Source organism: Salmo salar, chromosome 14, assembly GCF_965601325.2.
Source record: "Salmo salar chromosome 14, fSalSal1, whole genome shotgun sequence".
NCBI lineage: Eukaryota > Metazoa > Chordata > Actinopteri > Salmoniformes > Salmonidae > Salmo > Salmo salar.
The window spans coordinates 50,190,001-50,206,581 of NC_138304.1; the positions used below are offsets into that span (position 1 = coordinate 50,190,001).

The window sequence follows — 16,581 nt, forward strand, 5'->3', positions numbered from 1 at the left end:
TGCACAGGCAGTGCCATTGAGGCCATCTCCATTTTGAAGTAGTCAATTTTAGTAAACAAACTGAAAGGGTTCATACTGCCATCTAGAGTGTGTTGTTTGAACAGGTATAAAGAGAAGGTTGGCGATTTGCTGCAACCTGCAGTTATGGAATGTTTACTAACGAATATAATTCACTGGATGATCCCTGCTGATGACCTGCATGGAATTATGGGATCCTTCCTTAACCCATAGGAAGTCCCACCCAGTTGACTACTTCAAAATTGTAAAAGTCCTCAATGGTGCTGCCCAGATTAAAATGGGCTTTTGGTCACTAGAATTCTCTATCTATCTCTATGGACTGAACACATGGCTGCAGCTAAGTAGCCTTGTTGGATATATCAGGTCTGCGTCACACAGTGACACAAATTGAATTAAAAGATATGGTCAGGAGTTGTATTTGTTGATTTACATGTGTATCTTGTGTTGTTACTGACAGTTCCGTGCTGGTGGAGAGGCACATAAAGGACCAGTGGTCTCAGCTCAGGAGGCCCAAGCCCAGGCTATCCTTTCCCAAGCCAGGGTAAATACACTCTGCATGCCAGACAAGTTCAATCAAGTGCACCTCAAATATTTCAAATATTTAAAACATGTGTTCCACCCAATTCTGCCTAACAATAGCAGGAACTAGTTATCCTGGGTGGTAATGCTGCCAACTAGACCCTATAGAGTTAATACTGCTGACTAGACCCTATAGAGTTAATACTGCCAACTAGACCCTATAGAGTTAATACTGCTGACTAGACCCTATAGAGTTAATACTGCTGACTAGACCCTATAGAGTTAATACTGCTGACTGTACCCTATAGAGTTAATACTGCTGACTAGACCCTATAGAGTTAATACTGCTGACTGGACCCTATAGAGTTAATACTGCTGACTAGACCCTATAGAGTTAATACTGCCAACTAGACCCTGTAGAGTTAATACTGCTGACTAGACCCTATAGAGTTAATACTGCTGACTAGACCCTATAGAGTTAATACTGCTGACTGGACCCTATAGAGTTAATACTGCTGACTAGACCCTATAGAGTTAATACTGCTGACTAGACCCTATAGAGTTAATACTGCCAACTAGACCCTATAGAGTTAATACTGCTGACTGGACCCTATAGAGTTAATACTGCTGACTGGACCCTATAGAGCTGACTGGACCCTATAGAGTTAATACTGCTGACTGGACCCTATAGAGTTAATACTGCTGACTAGACCCTATAGAGTTAATACTGCTGACTAGACCCTATAGAGTTAATACTGCTGACTAGACCCTATAGAGTTAATACTGCTGACTAGACCCTATAGAGTTAATACTGCTGACTAGACCCTATAGAGTTAATACTGCTGACTGGACCCTATAGAGTTAATACTGCTGACTAGACCCTATAGAGTTAATACTGCTGACTGGACCCTATAGTGTTAATACTGCTGACTGGACCCTATAGAGTTAATACTGCTGACTAGACCCTATAGAGTTAATACTGCTGACTGGACCCTATAGAGTTAATACTGCTGACTGGACCCTATAGAGTTAATACTGCTGACTGGACCCTATAGAGTTAATACTGCTGACTGGACCCTATAGAGTTAATTCTGCTGACTAGACCCTATAGAGTTAATACTGCTGACTAGACCCTATAGAGTTAATACTGCTGACTAGACCCTATAGAGTTAATACTGCTGACTAGACCCTATAGAGTTAATACTGCCGACTAGACCCTATAGAGTTAATACTGCTGACTAGACCCTATAGAGTTAATACTGCTGACTGGACCCTATAGAGTTAATACTGCTGACTGGACCCTATAGAGTTAATACTGCTGACTGGACCCTATAGAGTTAATACTGCTGACCAGACCCTATAGAGTTAATACTGCTGACTAGACCCTATAGAGTTAATACTGCTGACTGGACCCTATAGAGTTAATACTGCCGACTAGACCCTATAGAGTTAATACTGCTGACTAGACCCTATAGAGTTAATACTGCTGACTAGACCCTATAGAGTTAATACTGCTGACTAGACCCTATAGAGTTAATACTGCTGACTAGACCCTATAGAGTTAATACTGCTGACTGGACCCTATAGAGTTAATACTGCTGACTGGACCCTATAGAGTTAATACTGCTGACTGGACCCTATAGAGTTAATACTGCTGACTAGACCCTATAGAGTTAATACTGCTGACTAGACCCTATAGAGTTAATACTGCTGACTAGACCCTATAGAGTTAATACTGCTGACTGGACCCTATAGAGTTAATACTGCTGACTAGACCCTATAGAGTTAATACTGCCGACTGGACCCTATAGAGTTAATACTGCCAACTAGACCCTATAGAGTTAATACTGCTGACTAGACCCTATAGAGTTAATACTGCTGACTGGACCCTATAGAGTTAATACTGCTGACTGGACCCTATAGAGTTAATACTGCTGACTAGACCCTATAGAGTTAATACTGCTGACTGGACCCTATAGAGTTAATACTGCTGACTAGACCCTATAGAGTTAATACTGCCAGACTAGACCCTATAGAGTTAATACTGCTGACTAGACCCTATAGAGTTAATACTGCTGACTAGACCCTATAGAGTTAATACTGCTGACTGGACCCTATAGAGTTAATACTGCTGACTGGACCCTATAGAGTTAATACTGCTGACTGGACCCTATAGAGTTAATACTGCTGACTGGACCCTATAGAGTTAATACTGCTGACTAGACCCTATAGAGTTAATACTGCTGACTAGACCCTATAGAGTTAATACTGCTGACTAGACCCTATAGAGTTAATACTGCTGACTGGACCCTATAGAGTTAATACTGCTGACTAGACCCTATAGAGTTAATACTGCCGACTGGACCCTATAGAGTTAATACTGCCAACTAGACCCTATAGAGTTAATACTGCTGACTAGACCCTATAGAGTTAATACTGCTGACTGGACCCTATAGAGTTAATACTGCTGACTGGACCCTATAGAGTTAATACTGCTGACTAGACCCTATAGAGTTAATACTGCTGACTAGACCCTATAGAGTTAATACTGCTGACTGGACCCTATAGAGTTAATACTGCTGACTGGACCCTATAGAGTTAATACTGCTGACTGGACCCTATAGAGTTAATACTGCTGACTGGACCCTATAGAGTTAATACTGCTGACTAGACCCTATAGAGTTAATACTGCTGACTAGACCCTATAGAGTTAATACTGCTGACTAGACCCTATAGAGTTAATACTGCTGACTGGACCCTATAGAGTTAATACTGCTGACTAGACCCTATAGAGTTAATACTGCCGACTGGACCCTATAGAGTTAATACTGCCAACTAGACCCTATAGAGTTAATACTGCTGACTAGACCCTATAGAGTTAATACTGCTGACTGGACCCTATAGAGTTAATACTGCTGACTGGACCCTATAGAGTTAATACTGCTGACTAGACCCTATAGAGTTAATACTGCCAACTAGACCCTATAGAGTTAATACTGCTGACTGGACCCTATAGAGTTAATACTGCTGACTAGACCCTATAGAGTTAATACTGCTGACTAGACCCTATAGAGTTAATACTGCTGACTGGACCCTATAGAGTTAATACTGCTGACTGGACCCTATAGAGTTAATACTGCTGACTGGACCCTATAGAGTTAATACTGCTGACTAGACCCTATAGAGTTAATACTGCTGACTAGACCCTATAGAGTTAATACTGCTGACTAGACCCTATAGAGTTAATACTGCTGACTGGACCCTATAGAGTTAATACTGCTGACTAGACCCTATAGAGTTAATACTGCTGACTGGACCCTATAGAGTTAATACTGCTGACTAGACCCTATAGAGTTAATACTGCCGACTAGACCCTATAGAGTTAATACTGCTGACTAGACCCTATAGAGTTAATACTGCTGACTGGACCCTATAGAGTTAATACTGCTGACTAGACCCTATAGAGTTAATACTGCTGACTAGACCCTATAGAGTTAATACTGCTGACTAGACCCTATAGAGTTAATACTGCTGACTAGACGCTATAGAGTTAATACTGCTGACTAGACCCTATAGAGTTAATACTGCTGACTGGACCCTATAGAGTTAATACTGCTGACTAGACCCTATAGAGTTAATACTGCTGACTAGACCCTATAGAGTTAATACTGCTGACTGGACCCTATAGAGTTAATACTGCTGACTGGACCCTATAGAGTTAATACTGCTGACTGGACCCTATAGAGTTAATACTGCTGACTGGACCCTATAGAGTTAATACTGCTGACTGGACCCTATAGAGTTAATACTGCTGACTAGACCCTATAGAGTTAATTCTGCTGACTAGACCCTATAGAGTTAATACTGCTGACTGGACCCTATAGAGTTAATTCTGATGCATAGATTTCTTGTATTTTGAACGTCAATGCTGTACCCTGGTTGTTTATGATAAGCTCTCTTTCCAATCACAGCTCACCATGAGGGGCACCCCTGGGCCAATGGGAATGTCAGGAAGGTCTGGGCCTGCGGTAAGTCAGACACACACACACACACATGTATGCACACAAACACGTGTGCCAAAAGCACAGCACAGACACACACAAACACACATAATTTGTTATTTCCATCCAGCCATTATTTTTGTTAATTATATTCCCCCATACATAGTCACTAGGGTATTGATGACAGGCTGAACAGAGCAGAGCATAACAGAGCAGAACAGAGCAGAGCAGAACAGAACAGAACAGAGCAGAACAGAACAGAGCAGAACAGCACAGAGCAGAACAGAGCAGAGCAGAACAGAATAGAGCAGAACAGAGCAGAGCAGAACAGAGCAGAGCAGAACAGAACAGAACAGAGCAGAGCAGAGCAGAACAGAACAGAGAAGAACAGAACAGAGCAGAGCAGAGCAGAACAGAGCAGAGCAGAGCAGAGCAGAACAGAACAGAACAGAACATAACAGAACAGAGCAGAACAGAACAGAGCAGAGCAGAGCAGAACAGAGCAGAGCAGAGCAGAACAGAACATAACAGAACAGAACAGAACAGAGCAGAACAGAACAGAGCAGAGCAGAGCAGAGCAGAGCAGAACAGAGCAGAGCAGAGCAGAACAGAACAGAACATAACAGAACAGAACAGAGCAGAACAGAACAGAGCAGAGCAGAGCAGAGCAGAACAGAACAGAACAGAACAGAGCAGAACAGAGCAGAACAGAGCTCTCTTGTCAGCAGGTGTTTTTCTGATACCCCTGATGTCTTCCTCCCCACTGCACATCACACATATTCCACCAAAATAATACTTTTCTCATATTTGTCAATGTTCTTTACTGAGGAGGGAGGGCATGTGTCTGAGAGTCTTTACTGAGGAGGGAGGGAATGTGTCTGAGAGTCTTTACTCAGGAGGGAGGGCATGTGTCTAAGAGTCTTTACTGAGGAGGGAGGGCATGTGTCTAAGAGTCTTTACTGAGGAGGGAGGGCATGTGTCTAAGAGTCTTTACTGAGGAGGGAGGGCATGTGTCTGAGAGCATCATTCTGAGAGGTCTATAGTTTCTTACAATATTTGTCATGTTGTCTATAGCCTGGTTGCCATTTTTGGCCTAGATATTTATAGATTAATACAGTAGAGCTGGGCGTTACAGACATATCGCTATACATTTTGATAAATTGCCTGAATTGATTTGAAAAACGATAAATAGAACAATAAGTATATAACAATCTGCACCACAGTTTTTATTTTTTTAAATGATCCTTTAAACTACGACTACTTGTTTAATGGTTGTAGTCATCAATTGTCCCATTAAAAATCACCCGTATTAACAAACTGATTTCATTTAAAACTACTAATCGTAATGAACGATAGGAGCAAAAATACCTGCCACTTGTTTGACCATTGAACACTATTGAACATATTATGGACTGTCCTTTTAAAGTATTGCAATGTGTTCTCAGGGTGGACCAGGAGCTAACGGACAGAAGGGAGACGGAGGAGACAACGGACCTCAGGTAAGAATCATGTTTACTCCCTCCACCACGCTCTTAGAATATAGTTTCTGTCTAGAACCTCAAAGGGTTCTTCGAGTGTCCTCATTGGAGAACCCTTTGAAGAACCCTTTTGTGTTCCGAAAGTGTTCCACCTAGAACCAAAAAGGGTTCTACCTGGAACCAAAAAGGGTTCTACCTGGAACCAAAAAGGGTTATCCTATGGGGATACCCGAAGAACCCTTTTGGAACCCTTTTTTCTAGGAGTGTGAAGCATACAGTGTGACCAACTAGGTTTAAACCTAGACCGCCTGTACACTAGACTGCCTGTACACTAGACTGCCTGTACCCTAGACCGCCTGTACACTAGACCGCCTGTACACTAGTCTAGTGTACACCTGTACACTAGACTGCCTGTACACTAGACCGCCTGTACACTAGATACTAGACCGATGTCTCTATAGTGAATTAACACAAGTCATACAGTCAATTTCTTTCTCCTCTCTCTCTCTCTCTCTCTCTTTCTCTTCTCGCTCTCTCTCTCTTTCTCTTCTCTCTCTCTCCTCTCTCTCTCTTTCTCATCTCTCTCTCTCTTTCTCTCCTCTCTCTCTCCCCTCTCTCTTTATCTCTCGCTCTCTCACTCTCTCTCCCCATCTCTCTCTCTATCTTTCTCTCTCGCTCTCTCTTTCAATTCAAGGGGCTTTATTGGCATGTGAAACATATGTTAACATTGCCAAAGCAAGTGAAATAGATAATAAACAAAAGTGAAATAAACAATACAAAAATGAACAATAAACATTACACTTCCAAAAGAATAAAGACATTTCAAACGTCATTATGTGCAAATAGTTAAAGTACAAAAGGGGAAATAAATAAACATTATTATGGGTTGTATTTACAATTGTGTTTGTTCTTCACTGATTGCCCTTTTCTTGTGGCAACATGTCACAAATATTTTTGTTGTTATGGCACACTGTGGTATTTCACCCAGTAGATATGGGAGTTTATCAAAATTGGTTTTGTTGTTGAATTCTATGTGTGTCTGTGTAATCTGAGGGAAATATGTGTCTCTAATATGGTCATACATTTGGCAGGAGGTTAGGAAGTGCAGCTCAGTTTACACCTCATTTTGTGGGCAGTGTGCACATAGCCTGTCTTCTCTTGAGAGCCAGGTCTGCCTACGACGGTCTTTCTCAATAGCAAGGCTATGCTCACTGAGTCTGTACATAGTCAAAGCTTTCCTTAAGTTTTGGTCAGTCACAGTGGTCAGGTATTCTGCCACTGTGTACTTTCTGTTTAGGGCCAAATAGCATTCTAGTTTGCTCTGTTTTTTTGTTGATCCTTTCCAATGTGTTAAGTAATTATCTTTTTGTTTTCTCATGCTCTCTCTCTTGTCTCTCTCTATCTCTCTCCCATCTCTCTCTCTCCCCTCTCTCTCTCTCTCACTCACACACACTCTCTCTCTCTAACTCTCTTTCTCTCTCTCTCCCCCCCTCTCTCTCTGTAACTCTCTCTCCCCCCTCTCTCTCTAACTCTCTTTCTCTCTCTCTCTCTGTAGGGTCCCAGAGGTCTGCAGGGTCCAACAGGCCCACCTGGGAAGGCAGGAAAGAGGGTAAGATAAGATTAGAATTCATTTGATTTGCTGTGTCAGTACTGTGTGTTAGTGTTTCTCCACGCATTGTGGGGATCCAGCTAAGGCCTGTCAATGGTTTGAAGCACACTCATTTTCAGCAGACTGTGTGGTGTGTGTGTGTGTGTGTGTGTGTGTGTGTGTGTGTGTGTGTGTGTGTGTGTGTGTGTGTGTGTGTGTGTGTGTGTGTGTGTGTCGTGTGTGCGTGTGTGTGTGTCTTTCTCTAGACTCAGATGAACCCAATTACCTCTTTTGATTCACAGACTACAACAACTATAATAATGTCATATACAGTACCAGTCAAAAGTTTGGATACACCTACTCTTTCAAGACTACAAGAACTATAATAATGTCCTGTATTAATACATATTCATCCATTTATACCTCATTTATTTAGAAAATGTGATGCGTACTGACCTCTGGTATGACCTGTGGTATGACCTCTGGTATGACCTCGGGTGTGACCTCTGGTATGACCTCTGGTATGACCTCTGGTATGACCTCTGGTATGACCTCGGGTATGACCTCTGGTATGACCTCTGGTATGACCTCGGGTGTGTTTCCCACAGGGACGTAATGGAGCTGATGGTTCCAGGGGTATGCCAGGAGAGTCGGGGGGCAAGGTATGTACAACCACTGCTGCAGGTATCCAACAACATATATAGTCTCTAAACAATAACTATTAAACATATCATTATGTAGTACTATATTCAGTCTCTAAACTTTAACTATTAAACATATCATTATGAAGTACTATATTCAGTCTCTAAACAATAACTATTAAACATATCATTATGTAGTACTATATTCAGTACTATATTCAGTCTCTAAACTTTAACTATTAAACATATCATTATGAAGTACTATATTCAGTCTCTAAACAATAACTATTAAACATATCATTATGAAGTACTATCTTCAATCTCTAAACAATAACAATTAAACATATCATTATGTAGTACTATATTCAGTACTATATTCAGTCTTTATCTACTGTAAATGTGTCTACTGACATTGGGTAATGTGATGTGATGCTGATCTCTCCTGTTGTTGTTGTTCTGTCTGTGACCTGTACAGGGGGACCGAGGATTCGACGGGTTACCAGGTCTCCCCGGAGAGAAGGGACACAGGGTAGGTGTTAAAACGAACGGTGGTTCGGTGAACCATGCAGTGTGATGAGCTTGTGAACCTGTTGAGCTAAAGTCTACCAATCAGCATGCTGTTTATTGATGGGCCAACAAGCTATCAATCTGTGAAACCCAAGACTCACTCATTACTGGGCATTAATTGCAGTGTCTGTTCAGTGCAGTGACAGGATACCTTCTAGTCATAGTAGAGAGAGGGCCGATGTGCACTTTAGTCAACTTCTCCTTTCTAGCTGTCTGTGTCTGTGTCTGTGTCTGTGTGTGTGTGTGTGTGTGTGTGTGTGTGTGTGTGTGTGTGTGTGTGTGTGTGTGTGTGTGTGTACCTCAGTTCTGTAGTCTACTTCCACCGCTCCAGTGTTGACAGACATTAGAAGCTCGTTATGACATTCACTCAATTATAGTGGGGGAGGATCCACCTATCTCCAGACCAGGCTGATTCACTATGAACTGGCCTTTAGAGGTCCCTCACACACACACACACACACACACACACACACACACACACACACACACACACACACACTTTGAACTGGCCTTTGGTAGAAGAGAAACTCCTTAGTACAACAGTGCTGAGTTTGTGGAATTCGGGCTCCGTCTAGAAATAAAGCTGCAGAGATCAGATAGAGACTGTATTTCCAGACACAGGACTGATCTCTGGCCTGCTAACCCTAATCCTGTACTACATCATGACAGAGCAGACAGAGTAAAGACAAGGCCTCTTATAGACCTTAAGAGTTAAGCTATATAACTAGTGGAAACTATAATAGTCCATTCCAACAGTGGCAGCCAAGTTTTTTAATAAAAACCTTTACTTCTCTTTTCTTTCACTTCTTTCTATCTTTCTTTCTCTTTCTATTTACTCTTTTTTTCCGCATGCTCTTTCTGTTTTTATTTCTCTCCTTGTCTTCTTTTCCCTCCTATCTCTATCTCCCTTCCTGTCTTCTATTCTCTCCTATCTCCATCCCCCATCCTGTCTTCTATTCCCTCCTATCTCTATCTCCCTTCCTGTCTTCTATTCTCTCCTATCTCCATCCCCCTTCCTGTCTTCTATTCCCTCCTATCTCTATCTCCCTTCCTGTCTTCTATTCTCTCCTATCTCCATCTCCCTTCCTGTCTTCTATTCCCTCCTATCTCTATCTCCCTTCCTGTCTTCTATTCTCTCCTATCTCCATCCCCCATCCTGTCTTCTATTCCCTCCTATCTCTATCTCCCTTCCTGTCTTCTATTCTCTCCTATCTCCATCCCCCTTCCTGTCTTCTATTCCCTCCTATCTCCATCTCCCATCCTGTCTTCTATTCCCTCCTATCTCCATCTCCCTTCCTGTCTTCTATTCCCTCCTATCTCCATCTCCCTTCCTGTCTTCTATTCCCTCCTATCTCCATCTCCCTTCCTGTCTTCTATTCCCTCCTATCTCCATCTCCCTTCCTGTCTTCTATTCCCTCCTATCTCCATCTCCCTTCCTGTCTTCTATTCCCTCCTATCTCTATCTCCCTTCCTGTCTTCTATTCTCTCCTATCTCCATCCCCCTTCCTGTCTTCTATTCCCTCCTATCTCCATCTCCCTTCCTGTCTTCTATTCCCTCCTATCTCCATCTCCCTTCCTGTCTTCTATTCCCTCGTATCTCCATCCCCCATCCTGTCTTCTATTCCCTCCTATCTCCATCTCCCTTCCTGTCTTCTATTCCCTCCTATCTCCATCTCCCTTCCTGTCTTCTATTCCCTCCTATCTCCATCTCCCTTCCTGTCTTCTATTCCCTCCTATCTCCATCTCCCTTCCTGTCCCCTCTATTTCCTTCCTTCCTTCCTTCCTTCCTTCCTTCCTTCCTTCCTTCCTTCCTTCCTTCCTTCCTTCCTTCCTTCCTTCCTTCCTTCCTTCCTTCCTTCCTTCCTTCCTTCCTTCCTTCCTTCCTTCCTTCCATATTTCTCTCTCTGTCTCTGTCTGTCTCTCTCTCTCTCTCTCTCTCTCTCTCCGCAGGGTGAGCTGGGTTCCACCGGCTCTCCAGGTGCTCCAGGAGAGGATGGCCAGAGAGTGAGTACCCCAAACTACATCTCCAATGATGCTGTCTGTCAACTCTGTTCCTCTTTTCTCTCAATAACCCAGTCTTCTGTTCTGTTTGTTCTCCACAGGGCGAGGACGGTGAGATCGGACAACGTGGTCTGGCAGGAGAGAGCGTAAGCCTTTTATAATGCCAATGTAATGCCAATGTCAGGCGGTAATAGACTTGTGCAACAGAGAATCATGATTCAAACAGGTCCAAGGAACACAGTGGCCCAGAGGTTGAAGATTACCTCACCTTAACGGCCTGGTCTCCTTCACCCCAACACACACACGCTCCAACATACACACACGCTCCAACATACACAGACACACTCCAACACACACACACATGCCCCAACATACACACACTCCAACACACACACATGCACTCCTTACCTGCATCCTACCCTCTACGCCCATTACAACCCCACCCTTCTCTCCTTTCACTTTCCTCTCAACACTCTTTTCCACAATCCTCCTCTCCCCTCCCCTCCTCTCCTCTCCTCTCCCTCCCCTCTTCTCCTCTCCCTACCCTTCCCCTCGTCTCCTCTCCCTAACCCACTTCTCTTCTCCCTTCCCCTCCCCTCCTCTCCCTAACCCACTTCTCTTCTCCCCTCCTCTCCCATCTTCTCCTCTCCCTTCCCCTCCCTTCCCCTCCTCTCCTCTCCTACCCCTCCCCTCCCATCTTCTCCTCTCCCTTGCCCTCCCCTCCCTACTTCTCCTCTCCCTACCCCTCCCCTCTTCTCCTCTCCCCTCCCCTCCCATCTTATTCTCTCCCTTCCCCTCCCCTCTTCTCCTCTCCCTACCCCTCCCCTCTCCTCATCTCCCTACCCTCCCTTCTTCTCCTCTCCCTACCCCTCCCCTCTTCTCCTCTCCCTACCCCTCCCCTCTTCTCCTCTCCCCTCCCCTCCCATCTTATTCTCTCCCTTCCCCTCCCCTCTTCTCCTCTCCCTACCCCTCCCCTCTCCTCATCTCCCTACCCTCCCTTCTTCTCCTCTCCCTACCCCTCCCCTCTTCTCCTCTCCCTAACCCACTTCTCTTCTCCCTTCCCCTCCCCTCTCCTCATCTCCCTACCCTCCCTTCTTCTCCTCTCCCTACCCTTCCCCTCTTCTCCTCTCCCTACCCTCCCTTCTTCTCCTCTCCCTACCCCTCCCCTCTTCTCCTCTCCCTAACCCACTTCTCTTCTCCCTACCCCTCCCCTCTTCTCCTCTCCCTACCCTTCCCCTCTTCTCCTCTCCCTACCCTTCCCCTCTTCTCCTCTCCCTACCCTTCCCCTCTTCTCCTCTCCCCTCCTCTCCCCTTTTCTCCTCTCCTTACCCTTCCCCTCTTCTCCTCTCCCTACCCCTCCCCTCTCCTCATCTCCCTACCCTCCCTTCTTCTCCTCTCCCTACCCCTCCCCTCTTCTCCTCTCCCTAACCCACTTCTCTTCTCCCTACCCCTCCCCTCTTCTCCTCTCCCTACCCTTCCCCTCTTCTCCTCTCCCTAACCCACTTCTCTTCTCCCTACCCTTCCCCTCTTCTCCTCTCCCTACCCTTCCCCTCTTCTCCTCTCCCTACCCTTCCCCTCTTCTCCTCTCCCCTCCTCTCCCCTTTTCTCCTCTCCTTACCCTTCCCCTCTTCTCCTCTCCCTACCCTTCCCCTCTTCTCCTCTCCCTAACCCACTTCTCTTCTCCCTACCCTTCCCCTCTTCTCCTCTCCCTACCCTTCCCCTCTTCTCCTCTCCCTACCCTTCCCCTCTTCTCCTCTCCCCTCCCCTCCCCTTTTCTCCTCTCCCTACCCCTCCCTTCTCCTCTCCCATCCTTCTTTCTTCCACCCTCCCCCTCTCTCCTGAAGACATAATGGCATTCCTGCCTGTTATGTCCATCACATAACAAATGGTGTCCTTGGTGAGAGGAGTGAGACAAACGGAGTGGGAGTGGCTTACATCTCCTCACAGAAAATACACAGCTTGAGAAGTAGCTCGGGACTGGTGGACAGCTCTTCTCACGTTACCTCTGAGAAATGTATTGTGCTGCATCCCAAATGGCTGCCTATTTCCTATGGGCTCTGGTCAAACGTAGTGCACTATGTAGGGGATACGGTGCTATTTGGGATGTCTCCATGGACACATTCTCCTGCTGACTGGGTTCATATGGACCAGCGTTTCCCAAACTCGGATCCTCAGGACCACCAGAGGATCCTCAGGACCACTGTCGTAACACTACACAGCTCATTCAAATGATCAACGCTTGATGAATAAGTTGAGTATTTGAATCAGCTGTGTAGTGCTAAGTCAAAAACAAAAGCGTTCACCCTATTGGGGTCACGAGCGCCGAGTTTGGGGAACCCCGAGGACCATAGCAGAGAGGTAACAGGAGAAATGGTTGGTTAGTGTTTGGTCTACTTGTCCTGCATCGCTGTTTCTCCATCCCTGTGTACCCATTTTGGTAACCAGATATATTTTTTTTATATTATTTTTCTCACACACAAATGTCCGAAAAGAAAGAACAAACGGAAAGCTGAACTAGATTTATCCTCCTGTCCAACTGTTGAGTTCCTTTAGTTACCACATTTGTCCACATGAGGTCAGTGTTTCTCCAATTTAGCTAGGCTTTGGTAGACAACGCTACGTTTTACTAACACCACCGCTATCTCATAGTACCTGAGTGAGTAGGCTACCATCTTACTCTGACATTAAAACACATCTTTCGATGACAGAGTCTAGTGTAAGCACTGTAGCTTTCCATACTCATACAGTGGCCTGAATGTACACACACTCATATCACAAAGACTAGTACGAGTACTGTAAGTTACTGGGTCGGTTACTGGGTCACATACTGGGTCAGATACTGGGTCAGTTAAACAACATGTCATGTTTTTGTATGTGTTTTTGTCTTACTTTATATCTTTCTATCATACAGGGACCTAGAGGTCTGCTTGGCCCTAGGGGATCACCTGGGACTGGTGGACAGCGTGTATGTATACAGTACCTCAACAATACTACCATGATACTACTATGATACTACCATGATACTACCATGATACTACCATGATACTACATGATACTACCATGATACTACCATGATACTACTATGATACTACCATGATACTACCATGATACTACCATGATACTACTATGATACTACCATGATACTACCATGATACTACTATGATACTACTATGGTACTACTATGATACTACCATGTTACTACCATGATACTACCATGATACTACCATGATACTACTATGATACTACCATGGTACTACGATGATACTACCATGATACTACCATGATACTACCATGGTACTACAATGATACTACCATGATACTACCATGATACTACTACTATGCTGCAAAACCATACAGACAGTGTATGTACCAGTACCTCTATAATACTGCAATACTACTGCATACCATTACTGATGCAAAAGTATACTTCATGTATTAATAATGAATGAAATGTTGTTCACAGGGTCTCGCTGGACTGGATGGCCAAGCTGGTCCCAAAGGAAACCAGGTAAGAAAGTATATCTGGTTATACCTGTAACATCACTAGATATATCGCTCAGTCCTCTGCCACACAACTATCCTGTCACTACAGATCATTGGAGGGAAAGTGAATACACCAAAAACAGGGCCTCGCATTCCAGTCTAGAGCAGCACCACTTCAATTCATTGACCTGACTGACCTGACTGACCTGACTGACTTGTCTGACCTGACTGACCTGACTGACCTGACTGACTTGACTGACCTGACTGACCTGACTGACCTGACTAACTTGACTGACCTGACTGACCTGACTGACCTAACTGACCTGACTAACTTGACTGACCTGACTGACCTGACTGACTTGACTGACCTGACTGACCTGACTGACCTGACTAACTTGACTGACCTGACTGACCTGACTGACCTAACTGACCTGACTAACTTGACTGACCTGACTGACCTGACTGACTTGACTGACCTGACTGACCTGACTGACCTGACTAACTTGACTGACCTGACTGACTTGACTGACTTGACTGACCTGACTGTCTTATCTGACTGACCTGACTGACCTGACTGACCTGACTGACCTGACTGACCTGACTAACTTGACTGACCTGACTAACTTGACTAACTAGACTGACCTGACTAACTTGACTAACTTGACTGTCTTGACTGACCTGACTAACTTGACTGTCTTGACTGACCTGACTGACCTGACTGTCTTGACTGACCTGACTAACTTGACTGACCTGACTAACTTGACTAACTTGACTGTCTTGACTGACCTGACTAACGTGACTGTCTTGACTGACCTGACTGATCTGACTGACCTGACTGATCTGACTGACCTGACTGTCTTGACTGACCTGACTGACCTGACTAACTTGACTGACCTGACTAACTTGACTGTCTTGACTGACCTGACTGACCTGACTGACCTGACTAACTTGACTGACCAGACTGACCTGACTGACCTGACTGTCTTGACTGACCTGACTAACTTGACTGATCTGACTGACTTGACTGACCTGACTGACTTGACTGAAACCACGTGGGTCCATTGGGAGCGTCCACCGTGGCTCTCCACCTTACCCTTCAGTCCAGTAGCCATGTGGTTTTAGCCAGAGGGTCAGGTCATATTCCTCCCAGCTTGTGATTGGTCGCCTGTAACCTTTGACCTGGCAGCAGTGGAGGACAGAGGTCAGACGACAGACTAGTGACTCATCAGGGGTCTGCAGTTTAAAATGCCTTCCTATTCACTATATAGTGCACAACTTCTGCACTATACAGGGTTTAGGGTGCTATTTAGGACCTCTCCCCAGTCTACCAGGATCACATGACATGCGGCCCACTTCACCATTTCTCAATACACTTCTATGGAAAACCCATAAGCATAACATACTATGGGCCCTTGTCAAAAGTAGTGCACTACATAGGGAATAGGGTTCCATAGGACTCTGGTGTAAAGTAGTGCACTACATAGGGAATAGGGTGTCATTTGGGATGTATCCCATGACTCAGTTTACTGTAAATGGAACCCCCTTCCCTCAGTCACTCCAATGCAACTGAACTCCACTGAATTAGGTCTTTGTTACGTTACATACACAGCTTGTGTTTTTCTAAATATGTCTTAACAAACAATTGAAAGCGGTACACACACCCTATACCAAACACCCACAACATCCCAAAGGCCTCCTTTCATCTGTATCAATATTTATTATTGTTTGTTCCGCTATGGTCTCAGCAGGGATGTGATCTAACACAGTCTCAAGGCAGCTCTATTATTCCTGAGTCGTTCCCAGATGACTCTTGCTCTACAGCCTTTGTTTGGAGAGGACGCTGTTTCACAACACTGACTCTCAGAATACAAAAAGTCAAATCAGTTCAAGTCTTAGATCTTCAGCGCCACTGAATCAAACCTGGTATCAGGAAGTTGCCAATGCCAGGGACACAACAACATTTTGTTCCATGCAGTGAAACAAACAGCATAAATACACTTTTAGTGAAAACTAGTGGAATCGTCTTGTGATAAATGCAACAGCTTGAGACTGGCATCTATTATTCTGTAGGAAGAGAGTTATAGAGTTATAGAGTGTTATAGAGAGTTGTAGAGCATTGAAGAGAGTTGTAGAGAGTTGTAGAGCATTATAGAGCATTATAGAGAGTTATAGAGAGTTATAGAGCGTTATAGGTTATAGAGCGGTATAGAGCATTATAGAGGTATAGAGCGTTATAGGTTATAGAGCGTTATAGAGCATTATAGAGGTATAGAGCGTTATAGAGC

At 44.5% G+C, this 16,581-nt stretch overlaps 1 protein-coding gene across 1 annotated transcript in view; it reads left to right on the top strand.

Annotated features, from left to right (window-relative positions):
* The window catches only part of LOC106569492 (collagen alpha-1(XI) chain), a 177,857-nt gene that overhangs the window by 81,209 nt on the left and 80,067 nt on the right, over positions 1 to 16,581 (top strand). Inside the window, exons 13-22 of the mRNA XM_082961028.1 lie at positions 476 to 559; positions 4,509 to 4,565; positions 5,984 to 6,037; positions 7,572 to 7,625; positions 8,213 to 8,266; positions 8,721 to 8,774; positions 10,763 to 10,816; positions 10,915 to 10,959; positions 13,725 to 13,778; positions 14,277 to 14,321. Coding sequence (XP_082817154.1) covers positions 476 to 559; positions 4,509 to 4,565; positions 5,984 to 6,037; positions 7,572 to 7,625; positions 8,213 to 8,266; positions 8,721 to 8,774; positions 10,763 to 10,816; positions 10,915 to 10,959; positions 13,725 to 13,778; positions 14,277 to 14,321 — 555 coding nt within the window. The remainder of the gene's footprint in view (positions 1 to 475; positions 560 to 4,508; positions 4,566 to 5,983; positions 6,038 to 7,571; positions 7,626 to 8,212; positions 8,267 to 8,720; positions 8,775 to 10,762; positions 10,817 to 10,914; positions 10,960 to 13,724; positions 13,779 to 14,276; positions 14,322 to 16,581) is intronic.